The 16,492-nt window shown below is 46.2% G+C and overlaps 1 protein-coding gene and 1 pseudogene across 4 annotated transcripts in view; one reads left to right on the forward strand and one right to left on the reverse strand.

Annotated features, from left to right (window-relative positions):
* The window catches only part of KIAA1191 (KIAA1191 ortholog), a 27,680-nt gene continuing 11,188 nt past the window's right edge, over positions 1–16,492 (forward strand). The window contains exons 1-3 of one of the 4 annotated variants that reach the window (XM_087867800.1): positions 1–268; positions 15,440–15,552; positions 15,819–15,905. In XM_087867800.1, coding sequence (XP_087723926.1) covers positions 15,878–15,905 — 28 coding nt within the window. In that variant the 5' untranslated portion in view covers positions 1–268; positions 15,440–15,552; positions 15,819–15,877. Of the gene's footprint in view, positions 269–14,166; positions 14,379–15,439; positions 15,553–15,818; positions 15,906–16,492 lie in introns of those variants that run through there. The other 3 variants (XM_045802214.2, XM_087867801.1, XM_045802280.2) reach the window with 3 other exon arrangements.
* Positions 11,353–11,452, reverse strand: LOC148108834 (U6 spliceosomal RNA; annotated as a pseudogene).

Below are 16,492 nucleotides of genomic sequence, written 5' to 3' on the forward strand. Positions count from 1 at the left end.
GCGGGAACTTCCCGCTCCCGCTGCTACGTGCGGTGGGGAGCTAGACGCCTTTACTGGGCAGGACGGGAGTCGGTGGTACTGGCATCTCCCGAGCACTTGTTGTATGCCTACTGGTTAGCTGACCAGTGTTCTCGGTTACTCCGTAAAACAGTGCTTCCTGGAATGGAAAACCAACGCCCAGGTCGCACCGAGGTGCATTGGTACAGCTGGCACTCAAACCCCGAGCGATGTTTCCTGGGCATCTCAAGACATCGGGGAACAAATTGAGGCAAGTCCCACGGCTATGGGGTGGCAGGTTATGGAGTGGCAGAGGCGGAACTGGAACCTGGGTCCCTGACTTTTAGGACTCTACCCTCCCTTGGCTGCTTCGCCAGACCCCAGGAGTTCTGCTCTCTCGGGATCCTGGGCATGCTAATGAAGCAGGCAGGATTAGGAGTCAGTGTTAGATATCCTGATCACCTCATCCTCCGAGACTTCCAGTGGCTGCCAAGGTCTACAGGTGTAGCAGGAGAAATAGCCTGAGGTACTTCAAAGGAGGGCTCCGTGAGGGGCTGCAGAATGAATAGGTGTTTTTATTTTAAGTAACCCAAGCCATCTTGTTGACCAGGAGGGACTCGGGGTTCTTTTCTGGTCCTTCGCAGGTAACGCTCAAATCTCTGTTGTTTCAGGAAACTGTCCTCCCTTACTGGTTACTACCTCTCCTTTTCATTGCCATCCTACTTCTGGATATTGTGCCTTTCCTATTCTTTGCCCAACCCACTCAGGGAAACTGCTCTCACCTGGGTCTCTAACAAATGCTTCCTTGTTAAATCTGTTGGTAACATCTTAGTTCTTATTTTGCTTGATCTCCTTGCGCCATTTAACACTATTAAATGGAGTCTTAGCAGAGATGCCCTTCAAAACCTGGCCAGGGTGCCGCTCACTCCTTGAGGGATCACCTCCCTGGTGAGACAGGATTGTAAGATTCCCAAAGAGAAAAATTAGCACCAGTGAGTTTATCCAGAACTTTGCAATCAGAAAATTAAAAAAAAAAAAGATTTTTTTTAAAGGGATTTAGTCTTGGCATTCATGTAAGTTTTATGGCATCTCAAAAGAGAGCACCTTAATCCCTTGAGAGCTAAAGGCTCCTGGAGGTCTAATTGGGCCTTATCTTACCGTTCCTGCCTCCTGACACACAGTGGGTGGTCATCCTCTTGTCTCTGAGCTTGAGTTCAGTCACCCTGTGGTGTCTCTGCCTGAAACTGTCATTCCACTGTGAAGATGTTGACCAGGCCTTTGTCATCTTGGGGTCTGATGTGCTCAGTATAAGAATGAGGTCCAGGGGCGCCTGGGTGGCTCAGTCGTTAAGCGTCTGCCTTCGGCTCAGGGCATGATCCTGGTGTTCTGGGATCGAGCCCCACATCAGGCTCCTACGCTGGGAGCCTGCTTCTTCCTCTCCTACTCCCCCTGCCTGTGTTCCCTCTCTCGCTGGCTGTCTCTCTCTCTCTGTCAAATAAATAAATGAATAAATAAATAAATAAATAAAATCTTTAAAAAAAATGAGGCCCAGCAGGACGGCTGGGTGGCTCAGTCAGTTAAGCATTTGCCTTTGGCTCAGTCATGATCCCAGGGTGCTAGGATCAACCCGCATGGAGCTCTCTTCTCAGTGGGGAGCCTGCTTCTCCCCCTGCTTGTGCTCTCTCTCAGACAAATAAATAAACCTTAAAAAAAGTCCCTGGGGGGGGGAGGGAGAATGAGGCCCAGAGTTCACATTTAACAAATATTTGGAGAATTGAATCAATTACACTTGCTTCACCCTTGGCCTCTATGACACATTCTTTTCTTGATCTTCTCCCTTCTCTCTAACCAATCCTTTTCAGTCTCCTTTTGCCTGGCATTGGGTGCCATTAGCTGAAACTAACTGGACCGTTTGGCAAGGAAACTTTAGAAATGGAGTTGTCAGGAGTTAGCCCCCTGTCATACAGAGCAGAGCAGGTGAAGGGTGAGGGATGGAGCCGTGAGTAAACAGGCACATGACCAGCACAGTCCACCCCTTTGCATCCAGTTTTACTCTTATATCCATTTTTAACTTTGTGCTTCTACATACCATGATGCGATATCCATCATAAAAATAGTCACTGTTTACTTTCCGAGAAAAAAGAAGACAAAAGTCCCTTCTCTCAGTATATCCATCTCTGGGTGATGTTAATTCCTCTTCAGTCATAACCCCAACTGGATATTCTACAATTAAAGATTAAATTATAGGGGCGCCTGGGTGGCTCAGCTGTTAAGCATCTACCTTCGGCTTAGGTCGTAATCCCAGGGTCCTGGGATCGAGCCCCGCATCGGGCTCCCTGCTCAGCAGAGAACCTGCTTCTCCCTCCCCCTCTGCCTGCTGCTCCCCCTGCTTATGCTTTCTCTCTCTCTCTCTGACAAATAAATAAATTAATAAATATAATCTTTAAAAAAGATTAAATTATAAAGGTGACCACTGCCAGCTTCACTCATACAGTCCAACTGCTATATTGCTACACAGTGGTCTTTACAAAAGAGAAGCTGGCAATGTCATTTTCAGGATAAAATTCCTTAGGGGCTTCCCATCTCCATCAGGGTAAGTACTACATGTCTGATGATGAGCGAGAAGGGCCGCAGCGAACTGAATGATCATCTACTAAACATCAGGCTTTGTTCTGGAAAATGGACTGCTGTGCCGACGTTTGTCTGTCTTCACCTCCTGGGAATTGTTTTCCTAATGATTGAATTAACTAAAAACCTGCCATGTTTATGACACTTGGCATGAATAACTAGTCCAAGGGTAATGACTTGGATCAAGCTGGACCAAGGAGACCCTTCCAAGGGATTCTTAAATTTGGTACCCAGCGTCTTGAGATCAATCTGTCTTGGGCGGATTAAGATGTAAAACTTACCAGCTATAGGCAGCCATTTTCCCCACCTATAAAGAGGGCTTGAGGTCAAAGAGGCTGAAGTAGAGCAGGAAAGCCAAAGACAGAAGGCAGAGCTGGATTCCTGGTGCCGTTTGCATCCCTGGGTACTGTTATTCCTAAAGTCCAGGGTATATTTGTGTTCAATCCTTTTGTAACTCACGTCCTCCCCCCCTTCCCTTCCTTCCTTCCTTCCTTCCTTCCTTCCTTCCTTCCTTCCTTCCTTCCTTCCTCCCTCCCTCCCTCCCTCCTTGTTTCTTTCATCACTCTCTGGGGAATCACAGTATGCGCAGTCCACAGGATGCAGCAACAAACAGCATCCAATGAGGGGAGCTGCTTTACACTGAGGGGCAGGAGTGGTTCCCTGACCAAGGGGTCCACTGGTTATATCACGCACCATGCTATCGATGGGGAGCCAGCTTCAGAGAACACTGGCTTAACCTTCTGCTCTTCAGTTATTTATACCTTTGTCATGCCTGTTAGGGACTTTCTGAACCTGATCTTCATACTTGCTTATTTGGGCCTTGGCTGTATCTACTCTGCTGTTCACCACAGCCTTTGAGGGCTTTCTTTCATCTACAACATTTTTCATATCTGGGTCTGTAGTTGGTTCTTTATGATTTCTTATTTCCCTCTTCATCTTTCCAAAGTCCTCTCCTTTCTTTTTTAGAATAATATTTAAAATGCTTTTTTTCATTTGTTGTCCCGCCAAGTCCATTAACTCTGGTGTGTCTGGATAAGGTAGTCCTGTATGTTGTCTTTTTCTCTTGTTGGGTGTGTGCCCCTCAGGCATCTCTTATCTGCCCCTGTGAGCTCCTCTTTCCTTGGGGCCAGGACTAGGTGCCTGGGGGAGGTGGCATAGCCCAAGTGTAGTGTATTCCTGGTGAGTTGGGAAGGAGACGCTCTGGTGTACAGTCTGCACCCCTGGTTGGTACTGTCCTGAGCAGACAGCTGCATCCCTGGAGAACCTTTCTGTACCTCTCTCGGCCCAGGTAAGACTCTTCCTGGAAGCTGCCACCCCCGTTGCTATAACTTAGTGCTTAGGGTACAGGGAGAGGGAAAAGGAGCAGAGGAAGAGGCTGCTAAGGTGCAGGCTGCTCACTGCACTGGAGTTTGTTATTGACACCCCCCCTGCCCCCGCCAGTGCCTTCTCAGCCTGTGGCAACGATGATAGGACTGGCCAAGGTCTGCCCGGGGCAAGGTGGGGAAGAAGAAAGGGTACCTCTGTCCCAAAACCAACAGGGCCTGATTCCCTTCTTAGAGCTCTGTCTTCTGCTCTGGGTTGCCATTGCCCACACCCAAGCCCAGCCCTTTGCTGATGGCCACAGGGCTGGTCTCTTTGATCTGCCAGCTTCCCTTCGATTCTCAGGTATCCCCCGGTCTGGGGCTGGCTTGTGCTCTCTGCCATCCGGTCAGCTTACCTCTGTCTCATAAAAGAGAAAATAAACTTGAGAGAAGAGGTGGTTTCTCCAAGATCATATAGTGACTAAACGAGGCAGCTATGATTTGAACCAGGTCTTTGTGTCTTGAAAACCATGCTCTTAATATCTTGTATCTCCCTGTATAGACCCTGGAATCTAGTTCCACTCATTTTATCCAACTTTTCTTCTGAAAAAGAAGGGACACTCAAGGGATTGGCTTTGAAGTCTCTCATATGTGTCCTGATTTGGATTTTAGGATGTTTCATTTTCACAGACATAGACGAGCTCTTGGGTTAGTCATCATTTTAAAACATCTTAATGTTTTTAAAATTATTAACTATGTCAAACAAATAGGTTCAGATACCCATGTATTGACCAAAACTTGAAAACTAGCATTTCACTATATTTTTTATTAAAAATATTTCAAGCATAACTAAGATGCTATTCCTATGTCCAGAGATACCCATTATCCTTAAGTTGATATGTATCATTCCCATTTATGCATATCAGAACTTTTTTTTGGTTTAATAATATACATAAATGGTAGTGTGGCACATTGTGACCGGATGGCGGCCAGCGTGGGCAGTGAAAGAATACACCCAAGACAGAACAAAAGAGATAAAAATTTATTGAATACACTGCAAGGGAGCAGCAGACAGGACAGCAAAGGACAGACTGTCTGCCAAGAGGTGGTCTTGAGGGGCTATAGTTATAGGGTGAAGTGAAGAAGTAAGGGACCGTATGGAATTTTCCCTTTTTTGGTAATCTTTGGAACTGTGCCTGGTTGTAATTGGTCAGTTAGGGCCTGTGGCTGTTTTGAGTGGGTCACTTGATGAGCCTCTTTGTATTAGCTTGGTGGTCACTGTGGGCCCTTTTGCCTTGTTCGCGTTCCCATTGCTCAAACCGGTTGCCTAAAACTGGCCTCTACAGGGCCACCCGGGTGGCTCAGTGCCGTTGAGCATCTGACTCTTGATTTTGGCTCAGTTCAGGATCTCAGGGTCATGGGATTGGCCCCACGTGGGGCTCCGTGCTCCATACTCAGTGTGGAGTCTGCTTGAGATTCTCTCCCTCACCCTCTGCCTCTCACCCAGCACTCACGCTTGGGTGCTCTCAATCTCTCAAAATAAATAAATAAATAAATCTTTAGAAAAAAATGTGGCCTCTACAGGTAACATACTGTTATCTTTTTTTACTCCAACATGATGTTTTTGAGATTAACCATGTTGATACGTGGAGATGTAGTTCATTCATTTCTAATGTTGTGTAGTATTCCCTTGCATGAATATATCACAGTTTACTTTTTTATTCTTCTGTCATTGGAATGGCTGGGCTGACCACATTTTTGCTCTCACAAACAGTGATGCAGTGAAGGGTTGTGGTAGGCATCTCCTTGAGCACATTCGGGAGAACTTTTCTAAAGTGTATCCTGGGGAGGGGCGCCTGGGTGGCTCAGTTGTTAAACATCTGCCTTTGTCTCATGACCCCAGGGTTCTGGGACCGAGCCCCAAGTCAGGCTCCTTTCTCAGCAGGGAGTCTGCTTCTCCCTCTCCCTCTGCCCCTCCCCTGCTCATGTGCCCTTGCTCTTTCTCTCTCTCCAATAAATGAATAAAATCTTTAAAAAAGTCTTTAAAAAAATAAAATATATCCTGGGGAGTGGAATTGCTGAGTCATTCTCTTTGTGCATCTTTAAAGTTAATATTGCAATTTGCTCTCCAAAATGATTGTCCTAATTTAAAATCCATTATAAAAACATATCGAGTCTCTATTTCCCCGTATTTTTGCCAACATACATATTATCAAACTTAAAATCTTTCGTAAATCTGACAGAAATGAACTTACATCTCTTTGTTTATTGGCATTTTTCCCATTTGGAGTGAGGATGAGCAACTTTTTATCTGTTTTATGCATTCACCAGTTTTCTTCTGTGATTGTTCATATCCTTTTCCCATGTGTTTAATTAGCAGTCTGAATGAGTAGCAGTTCATTGCCTGTCTCCTCTGTGCCCGAGGGCTGGGACTGAGTCATTGCTGTGCCTCCAGCACCTAGCACAATTCCTGTCCCTTCAGTAGTCATCAATCCTTGTTGGGGAGGTACTGATTACATCTGCTGTGTGCTGACATCTCCTGTTCTTCTCTCACCTCCCCCTTTTCCTAGGGAATGCTTCTTCTGTCCCAGAGATTCCTAGGGAGGCTGACATTTTCTAATGTTACATGCTCCTGGCCACAGATGATTGATCGCAGTGGGAGGGAGCACTGATCTAAGCCAGGGCAAGCCTTTGAGGCTTTCAAACTGGATTTGAGAAATAGCCATACCCTTCTCGGCAGAAATAAAGCTGGACAGCTATCAGCATTCATGTTCCCTACAGACACAGAGAGAATGAAGTAACGTGAAAGATGAGAACAGTTGAGCCTCTGGTTTCAGGTATTCAAGAAGGATTCTGTGAGCTAAGCTGACGGAGTTGAGTTTCTCTCTTTTTAACCTAATGAATTCTGACTAAAGCACTTTACATTTGCATTTTTCCCAATTTTTTTCTTTCAAAAAATTTCAAACCTGCAGAAGAAAATTAGTGAACACTTGTAAATCCTTCATCTAGATTCACAAACCGTTACCATTTTGCCTTATTGGTTTATCTGTTTATCTCTTTCTTCGTATGTATGTACATGTGTGGGGCACACACACGGAAACACAAAAATACACACAAATTCTTTGAAAATTAGTTGCAAACATCACAGCATTTTAGTTCCAAATGTGTCAGAAGGTCCCTAATACGAACACGCTCTTACATACCCACAGTACCAATGTGACACACAGGAGTTTTAACGTTGATGCGATACGATTGTCTAATACACAGTCAGTATTCAGATTTCCTCAATACTATCCTTTATAGCTGTTTTTTTTTTTAAAGATTTTATTTATTTATTTTAGAGAGAGAGGGAGAGTGTGTGCGTGTGTACCTGTGAGGGGCGGTGGGGCAGGGGATGGGGAGAGGGACAAGCAGACTCTGCGCTGAGTGCAGACCCTGTCCTGGGGCTCGAGCACACGACTCTGAGACAGGACCTGAGCTGAAACCAAGGGTCTGCACTCAACTGACTGAGCCCTCCAGGTACCCCCTATAGCTGATTTTTTAAACAGAAAACCCATGATTCAGTCAAATATCATGTGTTGTATTTAGCTGCTCTGACACTTTGGTATTCCTGAAACTAGAACAGTTTTAGTCTTTTTTAGGGTGAGGGGGGTCTTTTATGACATTGACATTTTGCAAGAGTCTGGGCTGTCATTTGTGGACAGTCCATAATTTGGATTTGTCTGATTGTTTCCTTACGATTAGATTTGTGTTAACATGTTTTTGGTAGGGATGTTACTTGAGTGAGGTGTGTAAGGGCATCACGCCAAGGGCACATAAACATCAGCCTGTCTTAGTATTGATGATGCGAGTGTGATCACTTGGTTAGAAGGGGTGTCCAACAGATTGCTTCATTTTCAAGATACCCTTTCCTCTTTCTGACTGATAAGTAATCTATGAGGCGATACTTGAGATTGCTTGAATAGCCTGTTTCACAAGTTAGCATCTGTTGATCGTTCTTGCTTGGATTATGTTTGGATTCTTAACATTAAATTCAGTTTGGGAACTGTTTCTGTGGTCTCATTAGGAATATATGACTTCTGTTAAGTTCCTGGAAATAAGTGAATACCCAGGAGTTTCCCTCTTCCCCTACTCCCACCTCTTTACTGCCTCCAGGGACCCCTTGTGTCCTCAAATCCTGGTTGGGAGCCATTGTTATATGCAAAGAAAACTGTCTTGGAGTCAGCAAGACCTAAAAAGGACAAAGCATAGTAGTATTGGAAAGATCTGGTCTTAAATTCTGGACCCACCACTTACTAGGTCTATGACCTTTATCACGTTGCATAACCTTCCTGAGCCTCTTTCTTCCACTGTAAAATGGATGGTAATGATTGTGACAGACACTGGTGGTGGCCTACCCAACAGACATTCCTGTTTTTCTTGCTAACAGAACCCCAGTTGTATTTATTTGGCATGTGCCAAGCCCCCAGGAGGAGTCATAATTTAAAACTAAGCTAGGGGCACGTGGCTGGCTCACTCAGAAGAGCATGCAACTCTTGATGTTGGGGTCATGAGTTCAAGCCCACGTGGGGTGTAAAGATTACTTAAATAAATAAAACTTTAAAAAATAAATAAAGCCAAGATAACTGAAGCCTTCCAATTCCCCTTGGTCAGTGTTGGTTAAGGTATAGGCATCTGGCTCAGTTCTGGCCCAGGAGATACAGGTAGAGGACTGCCGGTTTTCTGGGAAGTATTTTTCTCCCTTCTCGAAGTGAGAGCTGTCATGCAAGGAAGCTATGCTTTGTGAGCTGGGGTGGCCGTAGTGCAGACCTGAGGTGTAAGCCTGCAATGAAAGCTAACTTGCTGAGGGAGGGCGGAGTGGGGGAAGGAAAGAGCCTGGATCCTCGCTATCACGAAGCTTCCCAACCAATCCTACATATACTTTCCTCCAGACTCTCTGGTAAGGAAACAAATATCCTTACGCCAGTGTCGAATTTTTCTCTTGCTTGTGGTTAAATGCATCCTAACTGATAAAATGATCCTTATGATTGAGGTAAGGCGTGTGAAAGTGTCTATCCCCGTGCATGATGCAGGCACTCAAAAGATGTCAACTTCCTTCCGTACTTCGACCCTTCGTCCTGCGCGCTCTATTGAACCCCACTCCTGGGTGAATCCAACAAACCCCCGTCTAGGCCTGCTTCCAGATTGCTAAACTGCGTTGCAGGAGACACACAACAGGGCAGATTGGCACAAACATTGACTTCTGGTGAACACCCTCGACTGGGTCCTCCACACTTTCCTGGTAGTTTCTACTCTTCCACTCTCTCAAACAGCAATTTCAAAGTTTCCCCATGCGCCTCTCTCTTTGCCTGTCACCGTTCCTCCCCCTCTCGGCTCACAGACAGAAGAAACAACCTCATCTCCTACTTCACAGACAACAAGAAAGCCATCAGAGTGGGGCTTGCCGATCTTCCTCCACCAAATCTCCTGAGAACTTCTTCCTCTTCCAGGCCTGTTCCTCGTGTGTCACATGGTCTGGCCCGCCCTGCCCCCATGCTGGTTTTTAGATCTCCTCTGGTCCTAGTCTGTCTTTAGAAGGCTCCACCACGTACCATACCAAACATATTTAGATGTACTCACTTCCTATATTAAATATATATTTTTGCTGTAAAAATCTTAAGTAATTTTCTAAAAAATTGCTTTAATTATTTAGCTGCAGGTAGCTTGTCTAACTTGTGATTGGCTGTGGTTTTTCTGGGGAGGGGAGCACTAAGGCACTGCTTGAGATTTATTTATTTATTTATTTTTAAAAGGATTTTATTTATTTACTTGAGAGAGGGAGTATAAGCTAGAGAGAGAGAAAGAGAGAGATTGTGGCAGAGGGAGAGAGAACAGCAGAGGGAGCCTGAGGTGGGGCTCTACTTGGGGCTCAATTTCAGGACCCTGGGGTCATGACCTGAGCCGAAGGCAGAAGCTCAACCGACTGCACCACCCAGGCGCTCCTACTTGGGATTTATTTTAAGGTAAGAAAAATCGGGGAGCCTGGGTGGTGCAGTCGTTAAGCGTCTGCCTTTGGCTCAGGGCGCGATCCTGGCGTTGCGGGATCAAGCCCCACATCAGACTCCTCCACTGGTAGCCTGCTTCTTCCTCTCCCACTCCCCCTGCTTGTGTTCCCTCTCTCACTGGCTGTCTCTCTCTCTGTCAAATAAATAAATAAATAAATCTTTTGAAAAAAAAAAAAGGTAAGAAAAATCTAACTCCCAAATTGCTTTCAAATGTAAATGCTATTTTGAACATTAAATATTGTCATAAAGGAAGTTGACAGCATAATCTGTTGTGCCGGCACTTAATTAAACATTAATTTTGATTATTCATGGTGTAAAAAAAATTTTGGAGGCAATGATTTTACTTTTTGCACTCAGAGATTTTTTTGTAGGTCCCTGGAAAGCTCATAGGCCTTAGGTAGTTTATTGAATGCCAGATGCCCCTTGCTGCCCCTCCGGGCTCTCAACCCCTCACTCACTCACATCTTCCGCACCCCCCTCTCTGCTTGATTCTTCCCAACTGCATTTACATGCACTGACTTCTGCCATCCAGATAAAGCATTCTAGCCTAACAAAACCTAGCCTAACAAAATCACACCAGGGCCCATTGCAACTAACCTTTCTAACTGTCCCGTCCCTTCCCCACCAAAGGCTGACATCAGAGTGTTCACACTCTGTCTACTTTGAGATGGCCCCTTGCCCTGTTGGCTTTCAGGGAAAAGACCAAACCCTGTACCTTGGCCCATAAAGCCCAACCAAATGGGGGCTCTGCCAACCTCAAAGATCCCACCCCCAGCTGTACTTTCTCTCAGTTCTTCCGACACAAGCTTTCTCCTGTCTTTGCGTCTTTGCTCTTACCTTGGTGCCCTGCTTGGAGCACCCTCTCCCATCTATTTATTTGCCGGTATGACTTGTACTTCTCTGGGCCGCCTCCCCTGACCTTCCAGAGTCAGTCCTTCTGTGATATGGCGCCCGGTGCTATTGCTTCATGACATTTGATTGTAGTTATTCATAACCATCCGGGCATTGTCTGTTTCCTCGTGTTAGTTTGCTAGAGTTGCCATAAAAAGTAGCATAGACTGGGTGATTTAAACAACAGACATTTAGTTTTTCACAGTCCCGGAGTCTAGAAGTCTAAGATCAAGACGGTGGCAGGTTTGGTGTCCTTTGAGTCCTCTCTCTCAGGCTCGCAGTCAATTGCCTTCTCACTGTGTCCTCACATGGCCTTTCCTCTATGCGTGTGTGCAACCCTGGGGTTTCTGCCTCTCCTGAGAAGGACACCAGCCTTATTTTAATTATCCTTTAAAGACTTTATCTCCAAATACTGTTCTGTTCCGAGTCCCTGGGGTTTGGGACTTCAACATACGCCTTTTGGGAGGATACAGTTCAGCCCATATTAGTCAGGGACTGTGTCCTCCTTCCCGATGTATCCCGTGTGCAGGGGCCACTTTACTCTCCTCTGTATCATTCCAATTTTAATATGTGTGCTGCCGAAGTGAGCACATCCTCCCCGGGGTATCCCAAGCTCTGAGCATCATGCCAAGACACAGGAACACATTTTCTATTTAATTAACTACCCCCAGACTAACTGTGTGACATTGGCCCGGTTCCTTCTATTCTCTGTACCTTAGTTGCGCCACCTGTAATATCAGGCTGGTGAAGTTGGTGTCTAAGAACAGTCTGGCAGTTGACCCAACATCCTTTCGTCTCTTCAGCAAAATCTTTCTCCCTCACCACTAGAGGGAGATGTTACTTCTAGTTTTTTTTTTCTCTGTGGGAATGTGCCTTCAACCCTCTTGCCCCTAAGATATTAAAAGTGGAGGAGCTGAGGCCAAGGACAGCCGGCAGCCAAACTATCGGCGGGGCATTGAGCCCTGGGCTTGAATTTCAACTCTGCCATTTCCTGGCTGAGGTGATTTTGCCAAGGTCCCCTTGAGAGTGCTAGTTTGCTCTGCTGCTGAGTGGGCAGTGGGAGTGCCTCATCCATGATGATCGGTGGGGCAGGCTTCCAGATAGAGCTCCGTCTAGAAACCCCAGAAATGCAAATGCCCCACTTGCTCCCTTCTCAGTAAACAAGTTCCTGTCTGCTGATGATGGGTGTTTGAGGATGTTGGCAAGTCTCTCTAAGGAGTGGGCCTTTCTGAGGGCTTGGACTGGCCAGAGAGGGCAGATGACCAGAGGAAGGCAGGTAGGCAGAATTTGATCCTGCTGCCTGCCTCCTCCCCCATGAAGTAGCTTTGGGCCATCCGGGGTGGGTGCAAGAGAGATACTGGTCAATTCCAATTTTTGAGGCTCCAAATTTGTTAAAGTATGAAATGCCCAAGTGAGTGCAAAAAGGCAATTCCGAGACAAAAGCAGTTAGATTATTAGTTTCATAGTGAGTGTATGTTATAAACATACATTAAAAGGCAACCATACAGGGACCGTTGACTGTTGTCTGCCCCCAGACACTTAACCATACAGTCAGATCTCAAGGACCAACTTCCCGATGATGCTGCCACGCCTGGTGAATGAAGTGGCTGTGCATAGAAGTGGAAGCAGTCTTGGCTATGAACCAAAACCAGAGTCGGAGAAAAGCGCAAAGGGGGATGAAGGGGAACCTTTATTGCTACAAGAAATCCATCCACCCCAGGACCTACAAAAGATGGCCTGAGCTCAAACAGCTCAAAACGTACCCTTCTTGGGCCTTGTGGATTCAGTTTTGACTGAATCCTCAGCTATGCAACCAGACCCTTTCGAAAAGTGGTTTACTTCCAAAGAAGGCTTCTGAGGGACACCAGGCTTTAAAATAATGTGCTCCTCAGTAAAAAATACAACACGCATTTGAAGGGGAAAACCCCATAAGATTGTGAAGGTTAAAAGTTTAGTCTGTTTTTTGTGGGAAACAGCAATTTTCTTACGTGACGATGATCACCATAATGCCATAGGTTTGGAAATTTGTACTACTAAAGTCAGGGGTAAAGTTGTTCTAGTCAGAGAGCCAGGAAAGACTTTAGTTTTATTTGGTGATAAAAACACACTGATGCTTATCATGTATATAAGGGTGCAAAGTCCTGTTTCTCCCGCCTTGACTGAAATGTGCTGTGTAGCCTGTCCTCTCTTGATGGAGGAGGGCAAGGTGTCAGCTTTGCTTCTGCACAATATAAAAAATTATAGCATATTTTAAAAGTTCCAAATTAACAACGTAACACTTTTATTTTTGTTTTTTTAGAAAGATTTTATTATTTGAGACAGAGTGAGAGAGTGAGCGGGGTGGGAGGAACAGAGGGAGAGGGACAAACAGACTCTGCACTCAGGACAGAGCAGATATGAGGCTTGATCCCAAATCCAGACTTGCTGCTTAACCCACTGAGCCACCCAGGCGACCCCAAAGTAACACTTTTAGCACACAAAAATCACACTGCAATGTAACTGTGCTATTCAGAAGCCAATCATAGAATTCATAAGAGACTTGAATTCGTGGCACGCTCAAGCACCGTGGTTTGGTTATGGCACTCAAAGTTTACAGTTGCAGGAGCGAAGCCTGTCGGGGTCTGCCAGTAGGCCCAGCAAACATCACATGCAGAATCTAAATGTGAGATCCACCCTCAGTCTTCACAGTCCCCCTGAGATGAGCCTTGATGGCAAGCTTTGGACTTGGGTAGAAACGGGGATAGATTTTTTTTTTTCATCTTCTTTGACTTTCTTAACTTTGTTGTTTTGTCATATTTGTAAACACATTTGGGAAAAAAGGGAAATCTTCCTTCAGGATGTGACATTTGAGCTGGCACCTCTCCAAGTGTCACTTTCCTTAGTGTAAAAGGGAAATGCTATTAGGGCCACCTTACCGAGGGGAGAGCAGGTGCTCCTCGGTTGTGCTGTTACTATGAACCCTGCCTAACCCAGCTGTTTCTGGAAGGGGGAGCCTGCTCGCTTCACCTCTTATTAGTCAAGCGATTTCTCGTCTCTCTGGGCCCCAACTTCACCTCCGCGAAACGGGTTTGAGGGTGTCACTTTCCAATGCCATCTCCGTCTTCCTCAGCCTGTCATAGTCCAGGGCACAGGAGGGTGGTAAAGGGTGGCTTTTCCTCGGGGAGATGGCTGGTTCCGCACTCGGAACTGCGGTCCCCCGACGCGTCCTGCAGCTATAGTAGTGGAGCCTTTGTGACCGTGGACTACAGCTCCCAGCATGCCGTGAGAGCCTCTCGGGCCAAGTCTCGCATGATGCGACGAGACCTCGGAAGGCTTTACAGGAAGGCTGCCGGCCGGCCCGGCGGCCAGTGTTCCCTGGTTGGTGCCTGGGGCCTTCGTTGTCGCCACGGGCATAACGCCGCTCACACGATGGCTTGGGTGCCTACTGCGCCACAGCGTCTCGTGAGACGTGGGTCCTTAGAGCCTCTTTAGTGCCGGAGCTCGGGCCGCAGGCAGCCCCGCGGCGGCGGAAGAACAGGTAACCAGACGGACCGGGACTGGACCTTCTTGGGGCTGCGTCCTTCGCGCACCCGGAGGGGTTCGCCTCTGGCTTCTCCACCAAGGCGCCGGCCCCGGGCCTCTCAGTCCCTTTCCCTTCTCCCCTCTCCAGACGCAGAGCTCGGCCCGACTGCCCCTTGCCTCTCTTACCCCTCCTTCTGGGATCTCCCAGTGGGACTTCTCTCTGATGGTCCCCTGCATCCCTTGCACCTGGCCTCGCTTCGGCTTCCTCAGACTGGCCTAGGCTGGGACCCCCACTCCTTGCCCTCACCCCCCTGCCTCCGCCGTGCCCTACTCTCCGAGGACCTTCGGCTTGTGCCAGGCCCCGGCCTTAATCTCCTTTTCCTTAGTCTCGCGGGGTGAGGGGGAGGGTTGGGTCAGACCTGGCCTTTCAGATCCTGGTGGCTTTGTTCCGCATCCCGTGAAGGAGCTGCGCGAGCTCTGCGGGGGAGCGGGAACAGGGAAAGGGAAGGGGAAGTGGAAAGGATGTATGTGGGTCGGAATGCTTCCTGGACCCGGAGGATGGCTGAACTTTGGTTTCTGCGATGCTCTTTAATGAAGAACTGACTAGTTGTCCCCCGAACTTAATCAGGTAGAGGGGCAGTGTGGCAAGTTGAAACGCAAATGATTTGGCTTTTTCAGGGCTTTGTTTTAATTCCCCTGAAAAAGGAGGTGAAGCTGCCTGCTTTGCAGATGGGCCACTTACCTGTGACCTTGGACAAATCACATAAACACATCTGATTTTTCGTTTCCTCCTTCTAAAATTTTAGGGGATAAACAATGCCTGCTTTGCAGAGTTGCTGCAAGGGTTAAAACCCAGGATAAGTGTGGTATAAAACCCTTCATGAGTATTAGTGTTAGCAACAAAGAATGAGTTTACCCGTATGGTAAATAGCCCCTTACTGTTGGTTAAGTAGGCCCTAACTTACTTAAAAATGTGTATAATCACTCTTACAAGGTTGTGGGGAATACGGAACGTACAGGAAGGTGTTTGGCAGACTCTGAAGGGCTCTACCAATGCTGGATGTTTGTTATTCTTAGAACCTCTGAAATGGATGGACTCTTCCCAAGCAGCTTTGCTAATTTGCAGCAGCTGGACAATGTTCCTCATTAATACCTCTCTGTCAGCATAATCGTCACATCATTTCACTCTGGTAAGGTGACCCTTTCACCACGTATAGTGTCTTTGTCATATCACAGGTGTTAAGATCAGTCACAGGTGAGACCTTTAAAAAATTTTTTTCTCCTTTAAAAAAAAATTTTTTTTAATCTCCTTTGGCATGTTTGTCACCCGTTGGCTCTTTTATGTGTGCTTCAACCTTGTAAACAAGCCATAAAACTGTGTGCCTGTCGGAAGAACAGCACTGGAGCTATTCGCTGGTGTTCACTGTAAGAAAATGCCCTTTGTTATTTTTATTAGGTGGCAGGGACTCAGCTCCGAATTCTATATAGAAAAAGCATCTGGATCCCAGTCTTTCAATGGCTTCGAGACAACCAGAAGTGCCTGGTAAACTTAATTCTTTTTGATAAAGTCTTGCTTTGCCCTTAATGTTTTAAGCTAAACAGAAACCACTTTTTTTTTTTTTCCTCAACCATATATTAATGATTACTTTCTGTTACCAGGCAAGTATTTAACTTAATACATTGGCAGCATTTAAATATTATTAACCTATCCAGCCAGGTATGAACCCAAACCCTAAATTGAAAGAGAACAGTCATTTCATACTTAAAGGTATGCCCAATTTGTCACTTTCCTACAGATATCAAATAAGAATTCAGAATAAGTTCTGTAGTTCTTTAATATGTACCAAAATGATGATTGTACTTACTCCCCTTTTTGGAGGGGATTGGGGGTGGGCAGAGTGGAGGTCTGGGCAAAAAGGCACCAGCCTGATTTAAAGGCAGGTTAAATTTGGGCAGTTAGGAAAATGCTTACAGCAACATTTAATGAATCCTGGGCCTGCCTAGGGCAATACTTTCTGGAGTACTAAAGTTATTGATCCCTCCTAGGACTGTTCTAGTGGGAAGGGCCAGTGATTTTTAATTAAATATGAATCACTCAAGTTTTGATTCTCAGTAAAGAGATAGTGCCTC

This window comes from Ursus americanus, chromosome 15 (genome assembly GCF_024610735.1).
Source record: "Ursus americanus isolate L20-20 chromosome 15, mUrsAme1.1.p, whole genome shotgun sequence".
Taxonomy (NCBI): Eukaryota; Metazoa; Chordata; class Mammalia; order Carnivora; family Ursidae; genus Ursus; species Ursus americanus.